The sequence below is a fragment of the Sturnus vulgaris genome, chromosome 3, assembly GCF_052056855.1.
Source record: "Sturnus vulgaris isolate bStuVul1 chromosome 3, bStuVul1.hap1, whole genome shotgun sequence".
In the NCBI taxonomy this organism is placed as follows: Eukaryota; Metazoa; Chordata; class Aves; order Passeriformes; family Sturnidae; genus Sturnus; species Sturnus vulgaris.
In genome coordinates, this window is record NC_142245.1 from 29,346,919 (window position 1) to 29,365,954 (window position 19,036).

At 42.8% G+C, this 19,036-nt stretch overlaps 1 protein-coding gene across 2 annotated transcripts; it reads left to right on the forward strand.

Moving 5' to 3' along the window:
* The first annotated feature begins 170 nt into the window (after positions 1-170).
* On the forward strand, positions 171-17,751 carry SUPT7L (SPT7 like, STAGA complex subunit gamma). 2 transcript variants are annotated; one of them, XM_088161266.1, is made up of 5 exons: positions 171-222; positions 446-1,088; positions 7,723-8,047; positions 9,398-9,635; positions 12,597-17,751. In XM_088161266.1, exons 2-5 carry the CDS (start codon positions 676-678, stop codon positions 12,857-12,859), a joined length of 1,239 nt encoding a protein of 412 aa, XP_088017392.1. In that variant the 5' UTR covers positions 171-222; positions 446-675; the 3' UTR covers positions 12,860-17,751. The 2 variants fall into 2 exon arrangements, with proteins under 2 accessions (XP_088017392.1, XP_014732778.1); XM_014877292.2 differs by lacking the exon at positions 171-222 and having other exon boundaries at positions 285-1,088.
* The last annotated feature ends 1,285 nt before the right edge of the window (positions 17,752-19,036 follow it).

The window sequence follows — 19,036 nt, forward strand, 5'->3', positions numbered from 1 at the left end:
CCGCCGTCCAGCGCGGCCCCGGGCAGCGTGAGGGGCGAGTTAGGGAGGGCGGTGGGCGAGGCGGCGGCGGCGGCGGCGGCGGCGGTGGTGGTGGTGGTAGTGGCGGCGGCGGGAGCTTCCCTGCTCCGGGCTGTAGGAGCGCGGGTGGCGGGGGAGCCGCTCTCGGTGGCGGACCGGGGCTCAGTTCCGGCTGGGCGGCCGGGAGGGGAGCGCAGCGGAGGGGTAGGCGGGGGGCGGGCGGGCCGCGGGCTGGGGGTGCGGGGCAGCCGCGGGCCAGGGGAAGGGAAGAGGGCGAGTGGCGGGAGAAGCGAGTACGGCCCGCGGAATTTCTCCATGCCCCGGGTCCCGCTCAGCGAGGCCCAGGTGGGCCCATGCCAGCCCTTGTTACACAGAGAAACAATTTCCGTCTCACGAGTGCGTTTGTTTCTGCCCCCTCTCCCTTCAGGAAAAGCCGCGATGCGATCTGTAAACTGCCAGAGTGGCAACCTGATGCCGTGGAGGACACTGCGCTGCTCATCGAGGCGCTGAGCGACACCTGCTTGGCAGCCGTCACTTGAGTTGGTTGGAGCGGCATCCCAGCCCAAAGTGCTTTTCCCTGCAACAAGGCTCCTTTGTACCCGCTGCACTTGGTAGCCTTCTTCTGGGCTCTGAGCACGACAGGTGACCTATGTAAAAATGCTGCGATACTGGGGCGAGATCCCGGTTTCCTCCAGCCAGGCCAACCGTAGCTCCTTTGACCTGCTGCAGCGGGAGTTTCGTACTGTGGAAGTCCAGGATCCCCCGCTGCACCAGCCGTCTGCGAACAAACCCCGTCCGACCACCATGCTGGACATCCCCTCCGAGCCCTGCAGCCTCACCATTCACACCATCCAGCTCATCCAGCACAACCGCCGGCTCCGCAGCCTCATCGCCGCGGCTCAGGCTCAAAACCAGCAGCAAGCAGAGGGCATAAAAACCGAAGAGAATGAACCTTTGCCATCTTGTCCGGCCTCCCCGCCTCTCCCTGATGACTTGCTTCCTCTGGATAGTAAAACCCCCAAAATGCCATTTCAGCTGAGGCACAGTGACCCAGAGAGTGATTTCTACAGGTGTGTTGGTATTTCTTTAGGTTTGTTCTTGGCTGAAGGAAAGCTGAGTGTTTTAAAATACATATGTAATTATATCCGTTCCCTTAGGCTGAAGGGTCGAGCAGTTGTATGTGAAGTATAAAACAGGCTTTAGAAGGGAAATACTTGGATTTTTCCTGTGTGAATAACATGCACGTTACTTTTGCTTCCTGTCTGTAAAATGTGGATGTGTGGTGCTGATTTCTGTCCTGTTAGTGCTGCGCTAAATGCTTGTGCAGGGTTTTGTCAGTGGTATTTCAACAGTTTTAATTACTGGATGTGAAGTCTCTTCTATTTGGGTCACTTACAACTAAAGTTGTGTTACTGTAATTAAAAATCCAGAAAAAAATTACTAGGGTTTGGCTGTTCAGCTGTAGGTTTTGAAAAGACGATTTGATAATGTATTTGTAAGATTTCAGTGGCCAAGGACCTGTAACACAGTTTCTATCACATTTCACCCAGTTTGGTGGTCTTCCAGTCAGAGCTGGAAATGAGTACAAGTGTAGGGAACTCTTGTCTCTGCTACTGGCTCCACCAGCTGGAGAAAATGTAAAGAAAATTTGCTCTGCTTCTACCTCTGCTGCCAGCCTTTGATGAAATAATATTGCCACCACTGCCTGTCTGTCCCTCTGAGGAGCACTAATTTCACAAGGAGGTGTTGCATTTCTTGTAAGATCTTAAAATACTTCGTAGGTTATGTTTATTTAAATTAAGAGGTTAATCCTTGCTGCTGTGTGCACTAATAAACATGTTGAGGGATAACACATTCTTAAAATGTGTAAATGTGCATCAGCGGAATATAATTTATCAGTTAAATGCCACTGAGATCTTTAATGGCCTGAGGTTGTATAAAATGCATTTTGTTGAAAAATGTTGCATTTGGCAATAGAGTCTCTCTGAACAGTAGAGTGATTCTTTAGTGCTGTTTCTGGAGGAACATGGTCATCCTCCTCAGATGATAAAAAGTAATTAGCAGAGAGGGGTGAAGGGAAATACAGTTGTGTGAGTAGTCAGGGCCTGTGACTCCTGTACTGTGGCCCTGTGGTTTGTGGAACTGAGAAGTGTTCTCTTCTGTCCTCCACAGTGGCTTCAGCTTAAAGTTCAGATTTCTATGGCTCTGGCCATGTTTTGACTGCTTTGCCTTTTTGTTGTTCCTTCCGAGTTTCTGGGGTCCAGGTAAAGAATTGTTATTTAGTGGTCAGCCACGTGGGGGAGTGTAAGGACCACGTTGTGGAAACTGGAGAGACAGTTTTGGAATGAAATGTTTTGAGGCTGACAGAGTGGATTTATAATGCGCTGCAGTGTATTCTAGAATTTAATTGTGTGCTTGCTAACCCAAACACATTTATGCTTTTCCACGGAAAAGGCTTTGAGTTTGTTGTTGCATGTTTGTTTTTAACAGTTTTGAGACACATGAATTAAGAATAGCAGCTGTTGTAAAAGTGCTGTTCTAAAAAATGAAGTTCTATGATTTGCTGTTGCTTCTGAGTGTGTAAAATCAAATTAAAGGAAGAACCTTCTTCCCCCGATAAAACATTGTATTGCTTAATTCTATGCTGCCTTCTGAAGTACAGTTGTCAGAATTACAGTATTTGGATAAATCCATATTTTAATTCATTTTTTTGTCAGTAGCCTGAGTCTGAGAAGTGGTGTATAGGGAGGTAAGAGTAGCCAGCCTGGATCAAATCACAGGTTTAGTTAATGTAGACCTGTCCTCTTCCCTGTTACGCATTTTCATTCTTTGACAAACTGTCCCCTTGTCTTTTATTTTGTTATCCCCCATTTTGGTTTTCCTCTGCCCTATGTGTAACCCCTACCTCCTTGTATGATGAGGAAGAGGCAGAGCTTAATTTATGACTATCTGTGAGTTGATTTGGTCTTATCAAAGAGTCTGTACTAACAATGGTTTTATAATCACAACACTATTCCTATCCTATAGTTTTCCAGACTGTTTGTAAATATGTTAAAAAAATGATAAAAATATGTTGATTCTGGCACGGATCCCCAGGGAAGACCTGGACTCTAGAGTGGAGATCTCTGTGCTACTTGCTTATTGATAGATTTGGAGGACTCTGGTATGTTTGTGAAGCGGGTTTTATAGTTAAAAAAAGCACTCTGGGTTCTTTGTGAGCATAACATATTTACTTGTGTGTCCTCTATTCTTTGAATTTCCCTGATGCACTAAAATATATGCATGCTTCCCAGCCTGCAGTTTTCCACATGTCTTCTGAAGGTATAAAGGAAAATGTTTTCACATTTTCTGTCTTCTGGTCCTCATGGGCCAAAGCAGTTTAAAGCAAGATGTGACTCACCACAGCTATTCAGCTGTTTCATCCTTGCATTCCTTTAGTATTCTTAGATGAAGTACCATCTGGTCCTGGTGATGTTACAGTTCTTGGAATGCACAGTAAGGGATTAACGTTTGGTTTTGCTTGGTGTAGAAATAGAAAAGAAGCTTAAAGTGTAATTGATGAAGAAGGAGTAAGGAACTGTAGACTTGAAACTACCATTTTGACAGGAGACTTTTACCATATAACAGCTGCTAGCTTTTCCATCTTCTCTGCTCAGCTTTCTCAGATTAGCATGCCTCTGTCTTCAAAAGAAGCCTGACCTACTCTTGTGCCTCTTCTTATGTGTGCATGGTTGGCTTCTTAACAGGTTTCTCAGTCACTTGGTCATTTGCATTCCTTGCTACATTTGATTGCATTTAAAGGTAATCTGTAAACAAAATTGGGAGCTTGCAATGGGAAGACAGCTCTTGGCAGAAGGACTTGTAGTGAAGAAATGTCCGTACAGAAGTAGAGGAGTACATGTCAGTGGGATAGCAGTTTTAACATAGGGAAGGATCTGGAGCAATGATAATTAAAGTGGGAAGAAGGCACTTCCCCTGGTGATCTAAGTGCTTTGGCTTAGCTCGATTCTAAGCTGACTGGTTTGAGTTAATGCCACTGGGACCCAATTTATTTTTGCCATTATCTATTGAGGAGTTTCATTTCATACCTGTGGAGCCTTCTGTAGGAGTAGCAGAGGTATTTAAAAAGAGACTTAGCCAGGATGAGGTGTAAAAAGGCTCTTTCCTGAAAGAAAACAACTTTCTAGTTTGAGTTAATGTGCTGTGTTCTTTGGTGCTCTCTCTGACTAGTGTGTCTTGTTTCTACAGTGTTCTCCTTTATTTTACTGCTTTGGGAAAATGGGTCTAAAGCAGCCTTGTTGCAGCTCATTTGGTAAAAATTCACAGCATAATGTTTCATCAAATTGTCCTGTTCATAGGAAAAACAGTCCCTCCCTCCATCTGCTGCTAGCTTATGCTCACCTAGGAGGGAGCAGGGCACTTCAGTCCATTCCTGCAGCTGGTTGAACCTCGGTTGCCAATCCTTGTGCTGACTTAGCCTGGCTCCTGAAGACAGTTACATGAGAAAGGAGCCATGAGCTCCCCTTCCCTCTAAGAAAAACAGCTTTACAGGAGAGGAGCTTGGAGGAACGGATTGAGCTACCTTTGTGGGGTGGCTCGATGTCATTTAACTGACTGACACAGAAAGTGGGCCTTTTGTGAGTTCTGAAAACTGACTAAATCAGAAAATAAGTCTGGTTGGTATAAATGGACACTATTTTCATGTCTTCTGTTGTGGAAGTTCTGCATGTTTTTGGTAGTGGTGGGAGAAGGCTGGCCTTTGGGTCTAATGCATTTGTCGCCTGACAGGTAGATTTCTGTCTGGAATATCATCTAGTGCTGGTGACCCATATGTAAAATATATAGCACTCTGTTAGAAATACAAAATTGAAGAGTGGCAAGGTAGCCAGTGTTTGTGATAAATTTCATACTGTGTATTCTGTAGAAGAGATTGCCTCCATGTCACAGGCCTAATTCTCCATCCCGTTAATCTCTGGTGACAAAACTTCAGGAATTAAAGCACTTGTGTTTACTTACAGATACATGACTGAGCCTTTCAGGAGAAGAACTAAGTGCTGTGGAGGGTGGCATTCTGGATAGGGGCTTTTTGGGTGCTGAATATCTATATGAAAACTAAGACAAAGACTCTTTAGCTATGATCATCAGGGAAAAGAAGATGTTTGCTTGTCCTCTTTGAGAAGGCTTGACATTAGATAACTGCTTTCAACATAAATGTGTCTATATGACTGTTCTTGTTCATGTGTATTCTTACCAGAAGGTGCCTGGAAGTTAAAGGAGATGAAGAAAAATTATTTTCTTTGTTGATTTCTATTAACATCTACAACAACAGTTCAATTTTTGCTCTCTGCTCTGGCTTTTAATCATATTTCTTTGTTTATTATGGGAAACAGGAAAACAAGAGAAGAAAAACAAAACCAAATTGATTTGCCTTACCAAGAGCAAGAGATTGAGATTTGGATTTGAGTACAGCACCTGAAATGTCTTTCCTCTCTGTCTTTAATTGATTAGATTTCAAGTTGATTATGTGCCTTCCAGCATAGTGACCTAGCTGCATTTTAATGCTCACAATTAGTTTATTTTCATCCAGGAGTTTAAAAGAGACACAATGTTCTCTGCTGCTTCTGAGCAGTGATATGCATTACTGAATGGTTGTTTTACTCTACTTTGCAAGTGGCTAAATATCCTGCTTCGGATTGCCAAAATCTGTGTCATTTAAGTTTTTCCACAGTGTTTTTAGTGAGTGTCTCTGTATTAATAGTAGCCTGGCATTTGGTTTTGGTAGCATAAGATGGTCTCCACTTCTGGCTACTGGACAGCTAAGTATGTCCTTTATATAAAGAAAGATTCTTTTTTTATAGATATGAATTTTAAGGTTTGTTTTCTGGTTGATTTTCTTTGATGATTGTTTATTTCTGTTGTAGACTCTTGGTCCCGGTGTTGTGTGAGACATATGGCTGCTGAGGTGGAAGGGAGAGTGAGGGAGATGTAAAAATAGCATGGATGATACTTGGTTTATAAAGAAACTGAGGATCCTTTAATTCATCTTGTCCAGGTGCCTGCTGTCTTCTTTGCAAAGTAGTTACATAATTGAATAGCAATTGGGATGCTAGTAATTTTCCATCAATTAGTAACCGGGATGAATCCATGACCTGAGATTCACCTACTGTTCTTAATGTCTACTTAGAAATGTGATCATATGCCACTCTTAATATAGTGTGATTTCCCCCTTTATTTGAATAATCAGAAAGTGTTGCACTGGAGTTCTCAAAAATGAATAATTTTTATCCTGATAGCTCCAAGTTTCACCTTCCTTTTCACTCCACTTTTTTACAGCTGTGTTTCAGTGGTTTTACTGCTGTGTTTTCTATGTGTCAGCCCTGAGGATCAGGAGAAGCTGAGGCTCTGTGGTCTAGCTTTTTAGTGAGACTGAAGGGTGCCTCATGAATTGTTGAAGAGACAGAGTAGTGAGGATTTTATCAAGCCATCAATACTGGCTGTGTGCTGTTAAATCAGGTCCTTCTGCTGGAAAGAGTGTGTGGTGATATGCAGGTAATCTAGGGTAACAGTGAGGAGAATCTCCGGGTGCCATATGGAAGATATTGGGAGAAATTGATCAGAAACAAACGAAGAGTGAAATTGTTAGCTCAATTCTCTTCCTGGTGCTGAATGAAGTGTAAAAAACTATATGACTTTTATACTTAGCAGTAATGGAATTTGATTTTTTGACATCGGCATTTGAAGTCCATGTTTCTGATATGGGCAAATAGATTACATGCACTTAATTGTAAGTTGAGAAATATGGTAGATATATGTTTCCCTTCAGAGGCATTGCCTTAACTCCTCTGTGGAATATCTATTTTTTAACTCATGTAATGAAAAATTTGATTGGCTGACTGTAAGTGAATGATGTTTGAAATGCTCATGTCAGTTGTTCTCCATCTCCTCCATCCTGTGTAGTCATTCTTTCCTGCTTAGCAATACAGGAGGGAGGTCTTAAACCCAAGAACAGGGAATGGTGCTTTATGGCCAAACTTTTCCAGGCCCCCTCCCAGGGACTGGCGTTCACATCTTAGGTTGAATATGGGGATACTTCTTTCAGCGTTGTGCTTAATGACTGCTGGAAATGTGGGCAGAGAAACGGTCTTTTTGGCTACAGTGTACCTCTGTTAAATGTATGTGCATCCCATTTCTTGCTTTTTTATGTCTGTCTTTTGCTTTAGAAATTCCAATCTTGTCTGTCCAAGAAGCCTTTGTATCTGACTATTAGGCCTGTGACATTAGAGATAATAAGGAAGAGCAATGTAATTAACTGAGAGGGAAAATTATTTGCATTCATATTGTTTAAAATGCCTTTTTTTTGTTTGTGTCAAGGACCCATTTCATTCACATCTCTAGAGAAAAGCTCTTGGGTGGGAAGGGAGATGTTTAAGGGTTCAGAAGATTTGCATCCCACATTCATGAATCACCCTAAAAATCTTGTGGCATTAGAAGGGAAAATGAAACTTGGAAGTGCTGATTTGGAGGGAGGGCGAGAAGGAGAAGCAGATAAACACTTACGAGCTGTTCATATGTAACAGAAGCAGTGGAGAACCTCAAACCCCCTGCTCTCCCTTTGTACATCACCTTCTTATTGAGAGTATCTCTTCAACTGACAGTCCTTCAGATTTTTTAAAGTGTGCTGTTTTTGTCTTTTCTGTTTTTTAGAGGAAAAGGGGAGCCAGTGACAGAGCTGAGCTGGTCCTCCTGCCGGCAGCTTCTGTACCAGTCCATGGCCACCATCCTGGCGCACACGGGCTTTGAGTGCGCCAACGAGAGTGTCCTGGAGACGCTGACAGACATCGCCCACGAGTACTGCCTCAAGTTCACCAAGCTGCTGCGCTTCGCCGTGGATCGGGAAGCTCGGCTGGGCCACACCCCTTTCCCTGACGTCATGGAGCAGGTCTTCCACGAGGTGGGCATTGGCAGCGTGCTCTCACTGCAGAAGTTCTGGCAGCACCGCATTAAGGATTATCACAGCTACATGCTGCAGGTGAGAAGAGCTTTAGGGACCTGGCGGCACCGAGAAATGTGCCCCCAGTACAGTTGCTTGTTCCTGGGGCAAGTCCTGAGCCTTACTGAGGGGAAATCTGACTGCAAAACCTCCTGGGTGTGGAGAGGAGTCATCAAGGGAAAGAGAACAGGAACTTTTTGACTGGAAGACAGAGCCCCTTATTTGTCTTTCTAGTGAGACTAAGGATGGCTTGCTGATGGCTTGCCTGAATTTAAGAAGAGTCCCCCAGCTCTTGAATTACACCATCAAAATTACCAAGTAGAGGTAAAATCAGAACTGACTGATGAACTGAGTTTTCTCCTTTAGTGGGATATTTGGCTGGTTAACGTTTTGGAAATCATGTAATAAATTTCTAGGCTGTAGAGTGGTTTGTGTTCACTTAAGCAAGGAGTGGCTTCCTTAAGCTTTAGGAGTGTAGGGTAGTATTTTGCTGATTTGAGTTGTCACACAGGTGCTGCCTTCTTATATAAAGATAACATCCTAAAGTGTTGTCTTTGTTAGAAATATTCCTGCTCAAAATACTGATTCTGTTCATTTTTGTTAAAATGTTTTTGTTCAAATGTTTTATCCATTTGGAATCTGGGTCTTCTGCATCATTCTGCTGCTGCAGTTCACTCTCCTCCTGCAGCTGATCATTGTCTTAACAATCATTGTTCTTTATGCAGAACTGAGGTTCACAGTAGCCCCTTTATTTGGAAGTATGTCTAGAAGGGGGAAATAGGTTTTGCTGTTCTTTTTCCTCCTTGCTTCTGATTTAAAAAGTCTTACGGTTTTCCTGAGCACAGGTCACCGACTGTTGAGTTTCAGTTGTATAAATAAACAAGTATTTGTTAGAAGCAGATGAAATCTGAAATTTTATTGTTTACTGTTGTTCAGTTTCTAGAAGTACAGGGTCAGGCTTTGCCTAGTGGTGACTACAGGACTGTTGAAGAGGTGCTTGGTTTTTACTGCTGGGGTGAATTTGTTACTGGAGGATGGGGACAGTCTTACAGGTAAAACGAAAGAGAGACTGAGATACTTTGCTTTTGTTTCATGCTCTCTTTAAATTTCTGAGCCTAGTAATCTCTGTTTATAAAATAAAGGCATTCATATTTATCAGTCAGATGTTAGTGGATTAAACCTCTTATTAAAGTTCCTTGTTACAGCACAGAAGGTACACTTAAAAGGGGAAAAAATCTCTTGTGTAGCTGGTAAGTTGTTTACTTGTTCATTCAGGTCAGATGTTAATAATGTTCAGGGAACAGAGTGCACTGCAATGTAATTGCCATCAGAGCCTCTGAAATCACTCTCACCTTTCTGGCCTCTTTTTCACCTGCTGATCTTTGACAGGTTAGCAAGCAGCTCTCTGAAGAATATGAGAAGATTGTCAACCCTGAAAAGGCAGCAGAAGACACAAAACCTGTGAAGATTAAGGAGGAACCTGTTAGTGATATTACTTTCCCCATAAGTGAAGAGCTGGAAGGAGATCTGGCTTCTGGTGACCAGTCTTTGCCTGTTGGAGTTCTTGGAGCTCAAAGTGAGCGCTTCTCTGCCAACCTGGAAGTAGAAGCATCCCCACAGACTTCAGGTATGGGTTTCTTGCTTCTCCTGAAAACAGTCCATCCGTTCCATGTGATCTTGTTTCCTCTGATTAGGTTTGAATTTGTATCCAGAGATTCATATTCCCGCAAACTTGAAAGCTGTGTTCCTTACATAGTTTAGGCGCTGAATGAATTCTGGAAATGTAGGTGGTACTTAGTGCTGTCCTCCATATTCAGAAGTTACCCTGATAATGACAGTCAGTGTTTTATGAAAGCTTATCAGTGACTTATGTGGAATGGGCTCTTGGGAATCCTTCCTAGCGTCTCTACCCCAAAGCCTGCTGTACTTGGCTGAGGCCATGGAAAGTGAAATGGTGACTGAATTAGTGGGGTTATGGAGACTGCACTCTTTTCCTCAAAGTGCCATCCCTTGATGACATTGAAGCACACTGGTGACAAGCATGGGAGAATCTGCTATGGCCGTGTCTGCTTTATATCTATATCTAGAGAAGTTTCATTCTCTTCACTGTATGGTGAAGCTGAACATCCTGGAATGAAAAAGAGGCAGTTTTTATTTTGCATGGAGCCATCTGAACTCTGGAAGTCTCTGCAATAATAACTGTTTCACTTAAAAGTCTGGTTAAAAAACAATGAAGCTTGTCCTCCTATTAACCTTAAGCTAAGTAGCATATATAGTGAGGTTAGAGTATACGTCTGAGTCTATTAGGTTTTTTGCATTGTGATGAGTTTTGAAAAACATAAATCCATCTAATGTTTTTTCTGAAAGCTCATACTGTTTTCCCTACCTCTGAGATGTGAAGTGTTTGCAGTTTTATGGGAGAAGGAATAGCAGATTCCTCTGACCAATCCAGGGTTGCAAGTAATTCATCTGGAAGACTTTGTATTAGCATCTACCACTTGAGACCCAGAGGTTAGCACGCTAGCTGTATATTAAATGCCTCTTGCTTCTCTGATACAGAATTGATGTTTTCTAATTAAGAATACAAGTGCTCTGTTCCTCCCTGAAAATCCCTCTTCACTTCACAAGAGCCTTTGGAAATCTCATCTCTGAGAAGTTCCAGTCTAGACTTGGGCAGGCTGGAGAGCTGTAATATCCTAAGGAGCAAGAAAAAGCTGCTGCAATTAGAACGCTGCCAACTCAAAATGCAGGTGTGAGGTCGGCAGAGAGGGCAGTGAGGCTTCAGTGTCTGAGGACAAAACTCTCATTACAGCTTTCCATGTTCTTCCTATGTTTTTGTGGGTGTCTGACATGGCAGTTGTGAGCTGTCTGCTTACTTTCATTGCAGTTGGAGAAATGGAGGCAAAATTATTTCTCGTTCCTCCACCTCTCAGGATAACATGAAGATTAGCTTATTTCTGAAGTACTTTGAAGTTAAAGTGCTTTGAAGATGAAACATCCTGTGTTGATGCTTAAGTGCTTTTAGTCATTAGTGACACTCTTAGTGACAGGTGACAGAGCTGAAAGGGATAAGGCTGAGCGATGAAGAGCAATTGATGAAGGAAAGACAGTTCAGTTTAGTGAGCACCTTTGATTATTATATAGACTGGAGCTGTAACTCTGGAACCAGTAGCAGTTTAATGATGTGTCCATTGTTGTTGAGAGGGATGCATTTACTTATGATTAACATAGCAATGACTTCCATTAAGGCAACTGAGCTAATGTAGGCTGTGTTATCAAAAAGGTCTCATAAACCCTGATTTTCGCTAAGCTGATCTGGAAAAGATTCCTGACTTCTTCAGAAAGGAGAATTCTCGGCACAGACACATGTCGCAACATTTGTTCTATTTGTAATTTCTACTAATAGCAGCCTATTGTTACTAGTATATTGATAATAGGGAATGGTCATGGCTTTTACTTAGTACAAAAGCTTTGGTTGTGCTTTCAAACTGTAGCCATGCTCTCTGAGACATGAAGTCTGGAAAACTTACTAAAAATGGTTTCCTCTTTTGTTTGTTTTTTTTTTAGTGGGTATTTCTTTTTTTTTTTTTCCTTTTTGTTTGTTGAGTTGAGTTGAGTTTGTTGGGTTGGTTGAGTTGGGTTTTTTTTGTTTGTTTTCTTTTTAAATTTAAATTCTTTTTAAATTTTCCACATGAACTTAACCCCACACAAGAGAGGGATTTCAGAGTTTATTCAGTACTGGTCTGTTTATGCCAAGGAGACCAATTAGTGTATTTTTAATAGGATTTTTGTCTCACTTTAAACTTAAGCAGAAATAATACAATCTGTAATTACTTCTCTTGGGGAGAAAACATTTGCTATTATCAAGAAATATGGTTTGGTAATCTTGTACAGAAAATCCTCAATCGGTGCTCAGATTGCACACAAGTTCAGAAATGTTTCATACAAAAGTGAGGTGGGGGGAGCTATTTCCCAGCAGGGCATCTGTGAGGCTGAGCCAAAAGGATTTCTTTCTGTTCTGCTGAAGGATGGGATGAGACTTGTGGGTGTTGAGTAGAAGGAGGCAGGCAGGCAGGTGGCTGACTGCAGCTTTTATATCCCTGCATTTCAGTGCTGAAAGTGGTATTTGGGACTGTTCATCTACCTACTCCTCTGCCTGCTCACTTCACCTCCCCTGCAGAAACCCAGGGTGTCTGACAGTTGTAGGGACCTCATTATGACTTCTGGATTGCCTTGAAGTCCTGCTTATGCTGAGTCTAGTCCATGGGCTGTTGGTGTACTCATTGCTGCTGGGACACTCCTTCTGGAGAGTGATGTGAAGTTGTTTCTCATGGAGAAAATCACATGGAGGCTAACAGTGAAAGGAAACCATCATATTTTGTGGAGTGGCAATTGCTGAGCTATTAAATAAGTCAACAGATATTTTTTATCGATCATAGTGCTTGCTGTGTTTTGCTTGTTTTCCCCCAGCATAGTTAACCTGTGGCTTTGCTTTTGCTCCATCTTTACCTTTGCTGCTGTCCCTTTGTGTGCTGTTTGTGATTTATCTTTTTACTCAGTTACTACTGTGTGCTTTTTCCTTCTCTAGGGGCTGAGGTGAATGCTTCCCCACTATGGAACTTGGCACAGGTGAAGATGGAGCCACAGGAAAATGAGGAGGCTAATGTACATGGCCACGGGGTCCTAGGCAGTGATGTCTTTGAGGAACCAATGTCAGGCATGAGTGAAGCTGGGATGCCACAAAGCCCCAATGGCTCTGAGAGCAGCTATGGTTCTCATTCTGCTGACAGCCTGATGGGATCCTCACCTGTCTTCAACCAACGCTGCAAGAAAAAGATGAAGAAGATGTGAAAAGGAGCAGTTTTTTTATTTAATGTGAAACAGACACGTGAAAGGAACTAGTAGAGTACTGTGATGATTCCAACACAGGGCTGGCCCTGGTGTGCGAGGGACCTGCACAAAATTACTGTGAGAGGTTTGATATGTAGCTCCCCTCTTTGCTGGCTTCTATACTCCATCCTGATTCATGAGACTGGAAGATCACCTGTTACATTTGATGGTGGCATGGCTTGCTTTGGCAGATTAATGAGGAACATGCTGGTGAAAAGTAGTTGTGAGGAGATTTTCTAAGTTACAGAACCATTGAATAGTTTGGTTTAAAGGGACCTTGTGGCACTTCAGCCTCCTGCTCAGATCTCAGCCACTTAGAGCAGGTTGCTAAGGGCTTTGTCCATTTGAGTTTTGAGTATCTACAAGGATGGTGATGCCAAATCTCTCTGGGCAGCATTTTGCTGTATTTAGCAACTGTCACAGCAAGAAAAAGAATATATTTGCGTCTAGTTGGAATTTCTCATGTTCCAGCTGTTGTTCACTGCCTCTTGTTCTGTCATTGTTCATCTCTGAGAAGAGCCTGACTGCCTTCTCAAACCCAGTTATTAAGGGATTATACACGAGATCTCTTTTTAGCTTTTTCTCTTCTTAAGTGTGGAGAAACCGTGTTCCCTGAGCTCTTCTTACTCAGTCCCCAAACCAGCTCTGTGACTTCCATTGAAATTGCTGCAGTGCCCTTGTCAGGGGGAGCACAAAAATGGATGCCATCCTCCAAACACTATCTTGCAATTGCTGAATAAAGAGGAATAATAATTTCCCTCAGTGTGCTGGCTACCTGCTTGCTGACTCTTGTGGGTCCTAGGTCAGGGTATTTTGGTTGCAGAGCCGTTGCTGCTGATGGTGTAGCAAAGATGCTGTAGTCTCACAGTGCCATTAGCCAGCTCCCTCAGTGCCTTCACGTTCAGCCTGTTGGTTTCAATGGGCCTAAGTTCTCACTAATTCTGTCGTCCTCTGCTGTAGGCAGTGCTTTATTCCTGCGTGCTGCTAGAAGGCTTGAGGACCTGGCAGGCCTTAAAGCAGAACTTTTTAGTGAAAACAAGTGAAAAAGATGTTATGTACATGAGCCTGAAAGTACAGAAAGCATCCTTTGTTACCATATTGCTTGCATTGTTGAACAGTAAACCGTATTTTCTTTAACCTTCCTTTGGCTTCCAGTGTATTTAAAGAAGCCCTTCCTCTTATTTCTTACCAGTTTTAACTCCAGCTGAGATTTGGCTTTCCTAATTGTCTCTGCCTACTTGGGCTGTGTCTCTATATCTCTGCTGGCCAGCTCATCCTCACTTCCACTTCTGTGTACCTTTCTGTTTGTGTTTGAGATCAGTCAGGAGTTCCTCAGTCGTCTGTGCTGGCCTTCTGTCATGCCTGCTGTAATTTCTGCTTGTCAGAAAGGACTGATATTTTACTTTGAGAAGGTTGTCTTTGAAGATAAAGCAGCACACTTGGGTTCCTTTGGGCAGCCAGGACAGAATTTCCCTTGTAAAATTCTGCTGAGACATTCTTTGAATAAACCAAAATTTGTTGACCTAAAGGTACAGGACTCTGTCTTGTACACATTTCTCAGGATTTTAAATGCCACAATTCTATGTCTTCTGCAGCCAAGACATTCACATTCTCCACCAATTCTTCCTTGTTAGAAACAAGACCACTAGAGCTTACTCCCTAGTTGATTACTTGATCATCTGTTCAGGGAAGTTGATGTGGCTTTCTGGAGAGAATGAAACAGCTTTTACTAATGATGTGAGCCTGTACTGGCAAAGCAGACTTTTCCTTTGCTGTCATTGGATTGAGTGCAGCAACTTCAGGCCGACTGAGCTTTCATATTCAAGGTTGTTATCTTGACAACTTAGTCTGAAACAGAATCTATTTTGCTGCTTGCTTTTATGGCTCAGCTGACTGATGGCATTTTTTTTGTTCTTCACAATCCTCAGTTGATCAACTCGGTCTTTAACTTGATTCAGTGTGTCTCTCTCTCAAAAGAGCTAGAATGAACATGAATCAAGAATGAACAGCCACTTAAACTGGCTTTATACCTGTAACCCTTTGGGATGGTTGAGGGAAATTTACCAAACCTACCATTTATCTTTACAATTGCAGGTTTATCTTTTGAAAGAATGAGCTTCAGGCATAGTATTTTTGTTTCTGTATAACATGCCTGGCCTTAATTCTTTTTTCCTAACTGTATTTCTCTTTCACTTTACAGAAGTGGAATCCAAACATAAAATTCCTCAATGTCTAATAAGAATGCGTGACCATAGGCTTTTATGGACAATGGAGTAAAAATTGTCCATCAGAGTTTTAAAGGTCTCTCCTGGGGGGGTAAATTCTCACTATTTTAAGCCTAGTCGGTAGTAGAAGAGCATACCAGAAAATCTTTATTTTGATTCCCCCTGAGTCACCATTAGCCAAGCTGCAATGTCCATGTTTTCTCAGCTGTAAAAAAGAATAGTAATATTTGCCTTTTAGAAGTGTGTTTGAGATTTACTCTACAAGAAAAAGGTGCAGTAATCATTCTGAGAGTTTTGTGAGAGCTGCAAGCTTTTATTCCACTTCAGTTGGACTGTTGCTGGCTGGAGAATGCTTAGATGGTCACTGAAATGTCCTATATGAGACACAGATTTTAAGCAAAACTGCTGATCACAAAGAAGTGCAGCACAACTTCGCTGTTCAACTGCCCAGGTACGAGGAAGACATTTGGGGTGGTACCTTCTCACTCAGCTTTAGATGTCTGCATCTAAACTTGTTGCTTTGGGCCACACTTGTAGCTGAAGAGAAATAATCATTCTTATGTCACTGTCCTTCTGGCCTTGAGGTAGAAATATAAAGCAGGTTGAATGAATGGCATTTTTAGAAATGTCTGTTTTTCCTTTCTGTGCCCATAAAGTGAGTTCTACTTGACTACCTCAGCTGAAGACATCCACACTGTCAGTGTATGAGTTAAGTGATGTGACTTAAGCCTTTCCTGGATGGGAATCAGAGACTTCCTCCTGCTGGGCCAATGCTTTTTCTTTTCTGCACATTTACTAGAGCTTGCTGTTCAAATAGTAGTACAGGGCTAAGAGCAGGCTGCCCATTTCAGCTAAAACAGCAGATCCGGAATGTGCCAGGATGGGGCCTTGAGGCTCAGCCTGATTTGCCCCTTGTGTCTTTTACACTGTGTGAGAACATCTGTCATTGGGCCTTTCTCTGTAGGTGCTTTGCAGACTGGTTCTTGTAGTAGTGTTCTTGCAGCCAGGGCACTTATGCAAAGTCCATTGCACTATTTTTGGGAGCCAAATGACAGAGTGACTGCTGCCAGCATCACTTGCTCATTTGCAAGATTTCAAGTGGGCTAAAAATGAAAATCTAGTGTTCTCCAGGGCTTTGGTTAAACCTCCTAAGTGTTAATCTTAAGTGCTTTCTGTGTATAATTCATGTGCAGATGTTCTATCTTAACTTTTGTCTTTTTTTAAATTTTTTTAATTTCATATCCTTTTTCCACACCCGTTTCATCCTGTAACACACACTCTGCAACAAGCCAAGCCTGAGTGCTTCAAGTGTATTGAAATACAGTGCATATTCACTGTCTTTTGAGTCAGCTGTGTTGTTGCAGTGTAAGGGAGAAGTGCTATTGATTCTCTTCGGGATGCATATTTATGCAGAGGTGAGAAACCCATCAGCGTTGCTTATACACTTAAAAACGAAGGCAGAGTAATAGGTGTACCTCCTGTTCCCCTACTGTGCTAAGGGTTGCAGCTGACTTTTGGGTGCTTGATGTTTCCATTTATGCACGTGGAAGCTTTACCTTCTGGGTGAGCCCTTCACCTCTGAACATTTATGGTTCTTAGATTTACAGTGGTGCTCATCATGCATGAAATAGTGAAATTTAAAAACTAGCTCACAAAGTCAGACACAGAGAATATACTCTTTTGATGAATCAAATAAGATTTTGCTAGGTGTTAATGCAGCCTTGGGCAACTGGTGAGGTGTGTTCATTGACCATGTAATCCCCAAATTTTAAATCACAGTGAGATTATGCAGTGGGTTGGAATGAAGCTCTGCTCTCATAGTTGCTGTTTCTTGCTGATGGCTGGTGAAGCACTCTGCTGACCCACCTGCTTCAACAGTCTGCAGTTTTTACAGTTCTTTTCATCTTCCTCATTTCTCTTTCCAAAAGTGGGTGGATGAAAAATGGCAATATTGAGTATTGACCATGTCCCCATCCAGTAGCATTGATGTCTTACAGTGATTTATTTTGCCATGATTGAAATTGGTAGGAACTTTGATATCAATTTGGAAAGGAAGATCTGTAAATTACTTGGCTTTTGAAATGTTTTGCATAGGAATCATCCAGGATTGTAGTTGAGAGAGTGCATCATATTCCTTTCCCCCTCTAGCAGTACCTTTTTATTCCTTTTGAAGAGTTTTGCCTGGTATCCTGTAAAGTTCACTGTATAAATGGCAGTCTAACAACTTATGTGTACAGCTTTATGTCAGACTATACTACCCAATGATTTAATTCCAAGGCCATCTATGCTAATTTGGATATGCATAATGCTGTGCAGAGAGAGAGATGTTTCCTGCATAGAAATGTACAATTTAAAAAGAAAACAGGAAAATAAGATTAAGTAGGGTAGGTGAGGCCAATCTGATTATGTGCTTAGTTCTGAGACTAATGCACATGTTATGTGTGAAGGATGTTTTACTTAAAATGTTTTTGTACATGCATGTGAAAGAAATATGTAACTTTGCCTTGTGTTTATATGGAACAAAATTACTTGGAAGTATTTCAGGGTTGGGTTTTTTTCCCTTGCTCTCCTGGAGCAAGTTGCTTTGTAATTTCTATGAAAATAAATAAAACTATTCAGAAATAAAAATTCTAAAGGTGGTGTGTGTATTTCTTGGTTTGTTTTGGAGAATGATGCTGTGAACACAAAAGCCAGTCTCGGGGTTCTGTTTACCCTTACGTGGGATCTGGAGCAGACCTTTTGCAGGCCTGAATAAGGTACTGGGATGATATAGGTGTTAATGTCACAGCCAGGAAGATAAGAAATGTTATTCAAGGATGTGGCCAGGGAAAATGGAAGTCTTATTTTGCACAGGTGTCAGTGCTAGTGAGCCCCTGAAGTGGTATTAGAACCACAGTGCTACTATTGGTATTCATCCTGCATAAGCAAGTGCTGTTTCTGGGGCGACTACTTATATATACTTCTGCTACTTATATTAACAGACTACCTAGGAGCCCTGCTCCAAGCCGTGTGCTTTGCTCTTTTATGTGCTGGTCTACTTATTTTACATTCTGCTTTTTTAAATTTTATTTATTTATTTATTTATTTATTTTTCTGGGGAACTGCTTTAGGCTGCAGTGAATGAAGCACAGTGTACTTTCCCCTCTGCTCTGTCTGTCATGGTAGGGCTGAGGTTTGATGCTTGTTAGCCCTGCTAGGGAATTGCAAATAGCACACAATATCGTGAGTTAGGATATTGGTTTGTGCTGCTTTTCAGGAGAGAGGGAATGGTGGAATACTGCTTGCTTCCCATCACGCGTGTGCTTGAGCGCAGTCTGCCCGCACAGCTCTTCCACCAGCTCTGCTCTGCTCCAGCAGCCCGGGGTGCGTGTGCCGGAGCACAGCCGGGATCCGGGATGGATGGCAGAGGGCCTGGGGGACCCGACACCGTGTCCCTGGGTTGGCTGTCTCCCGAAGGTGGCCCGTGGCCACGGGGTGGTGCTGGCCGCTCGCCGCCGCGGGGGCTGCAGCCCCTTGCGCTGCAGCCGCAGCTCCGCGCTCCCCTGAAAACCCCAAACTCAAACCGTGTTGTTTTCGCTGGATCTTTTATAATGGAGATTAGGATCTCCTCTTTGTTGCTGTGGAAACCCTGCGTAAGAGAAGTCGAGCTCATGATGAGTTGGGATGGAAAGTCCTTAGGGGTGGGCTCGGCACCCAGCACCCTCGCATTGGGGAGAATGGGGCTGCGGGATGGTCGCTGCTTTTGCAGAGATCGTCAGTGGTTTCCGGACCTTGTAGGTCTTTCCCTTCAGGCTCATCAGGCCAGAAACAGCCCCTGATCTTGGACTGGCCCTTTCCCTTGGGACTCGGCTGAAGAGTCGTGGCAGCATCACTTGCGGACCAGGATTGTAGGTGCCCTTGCTTCAGTGTGTCA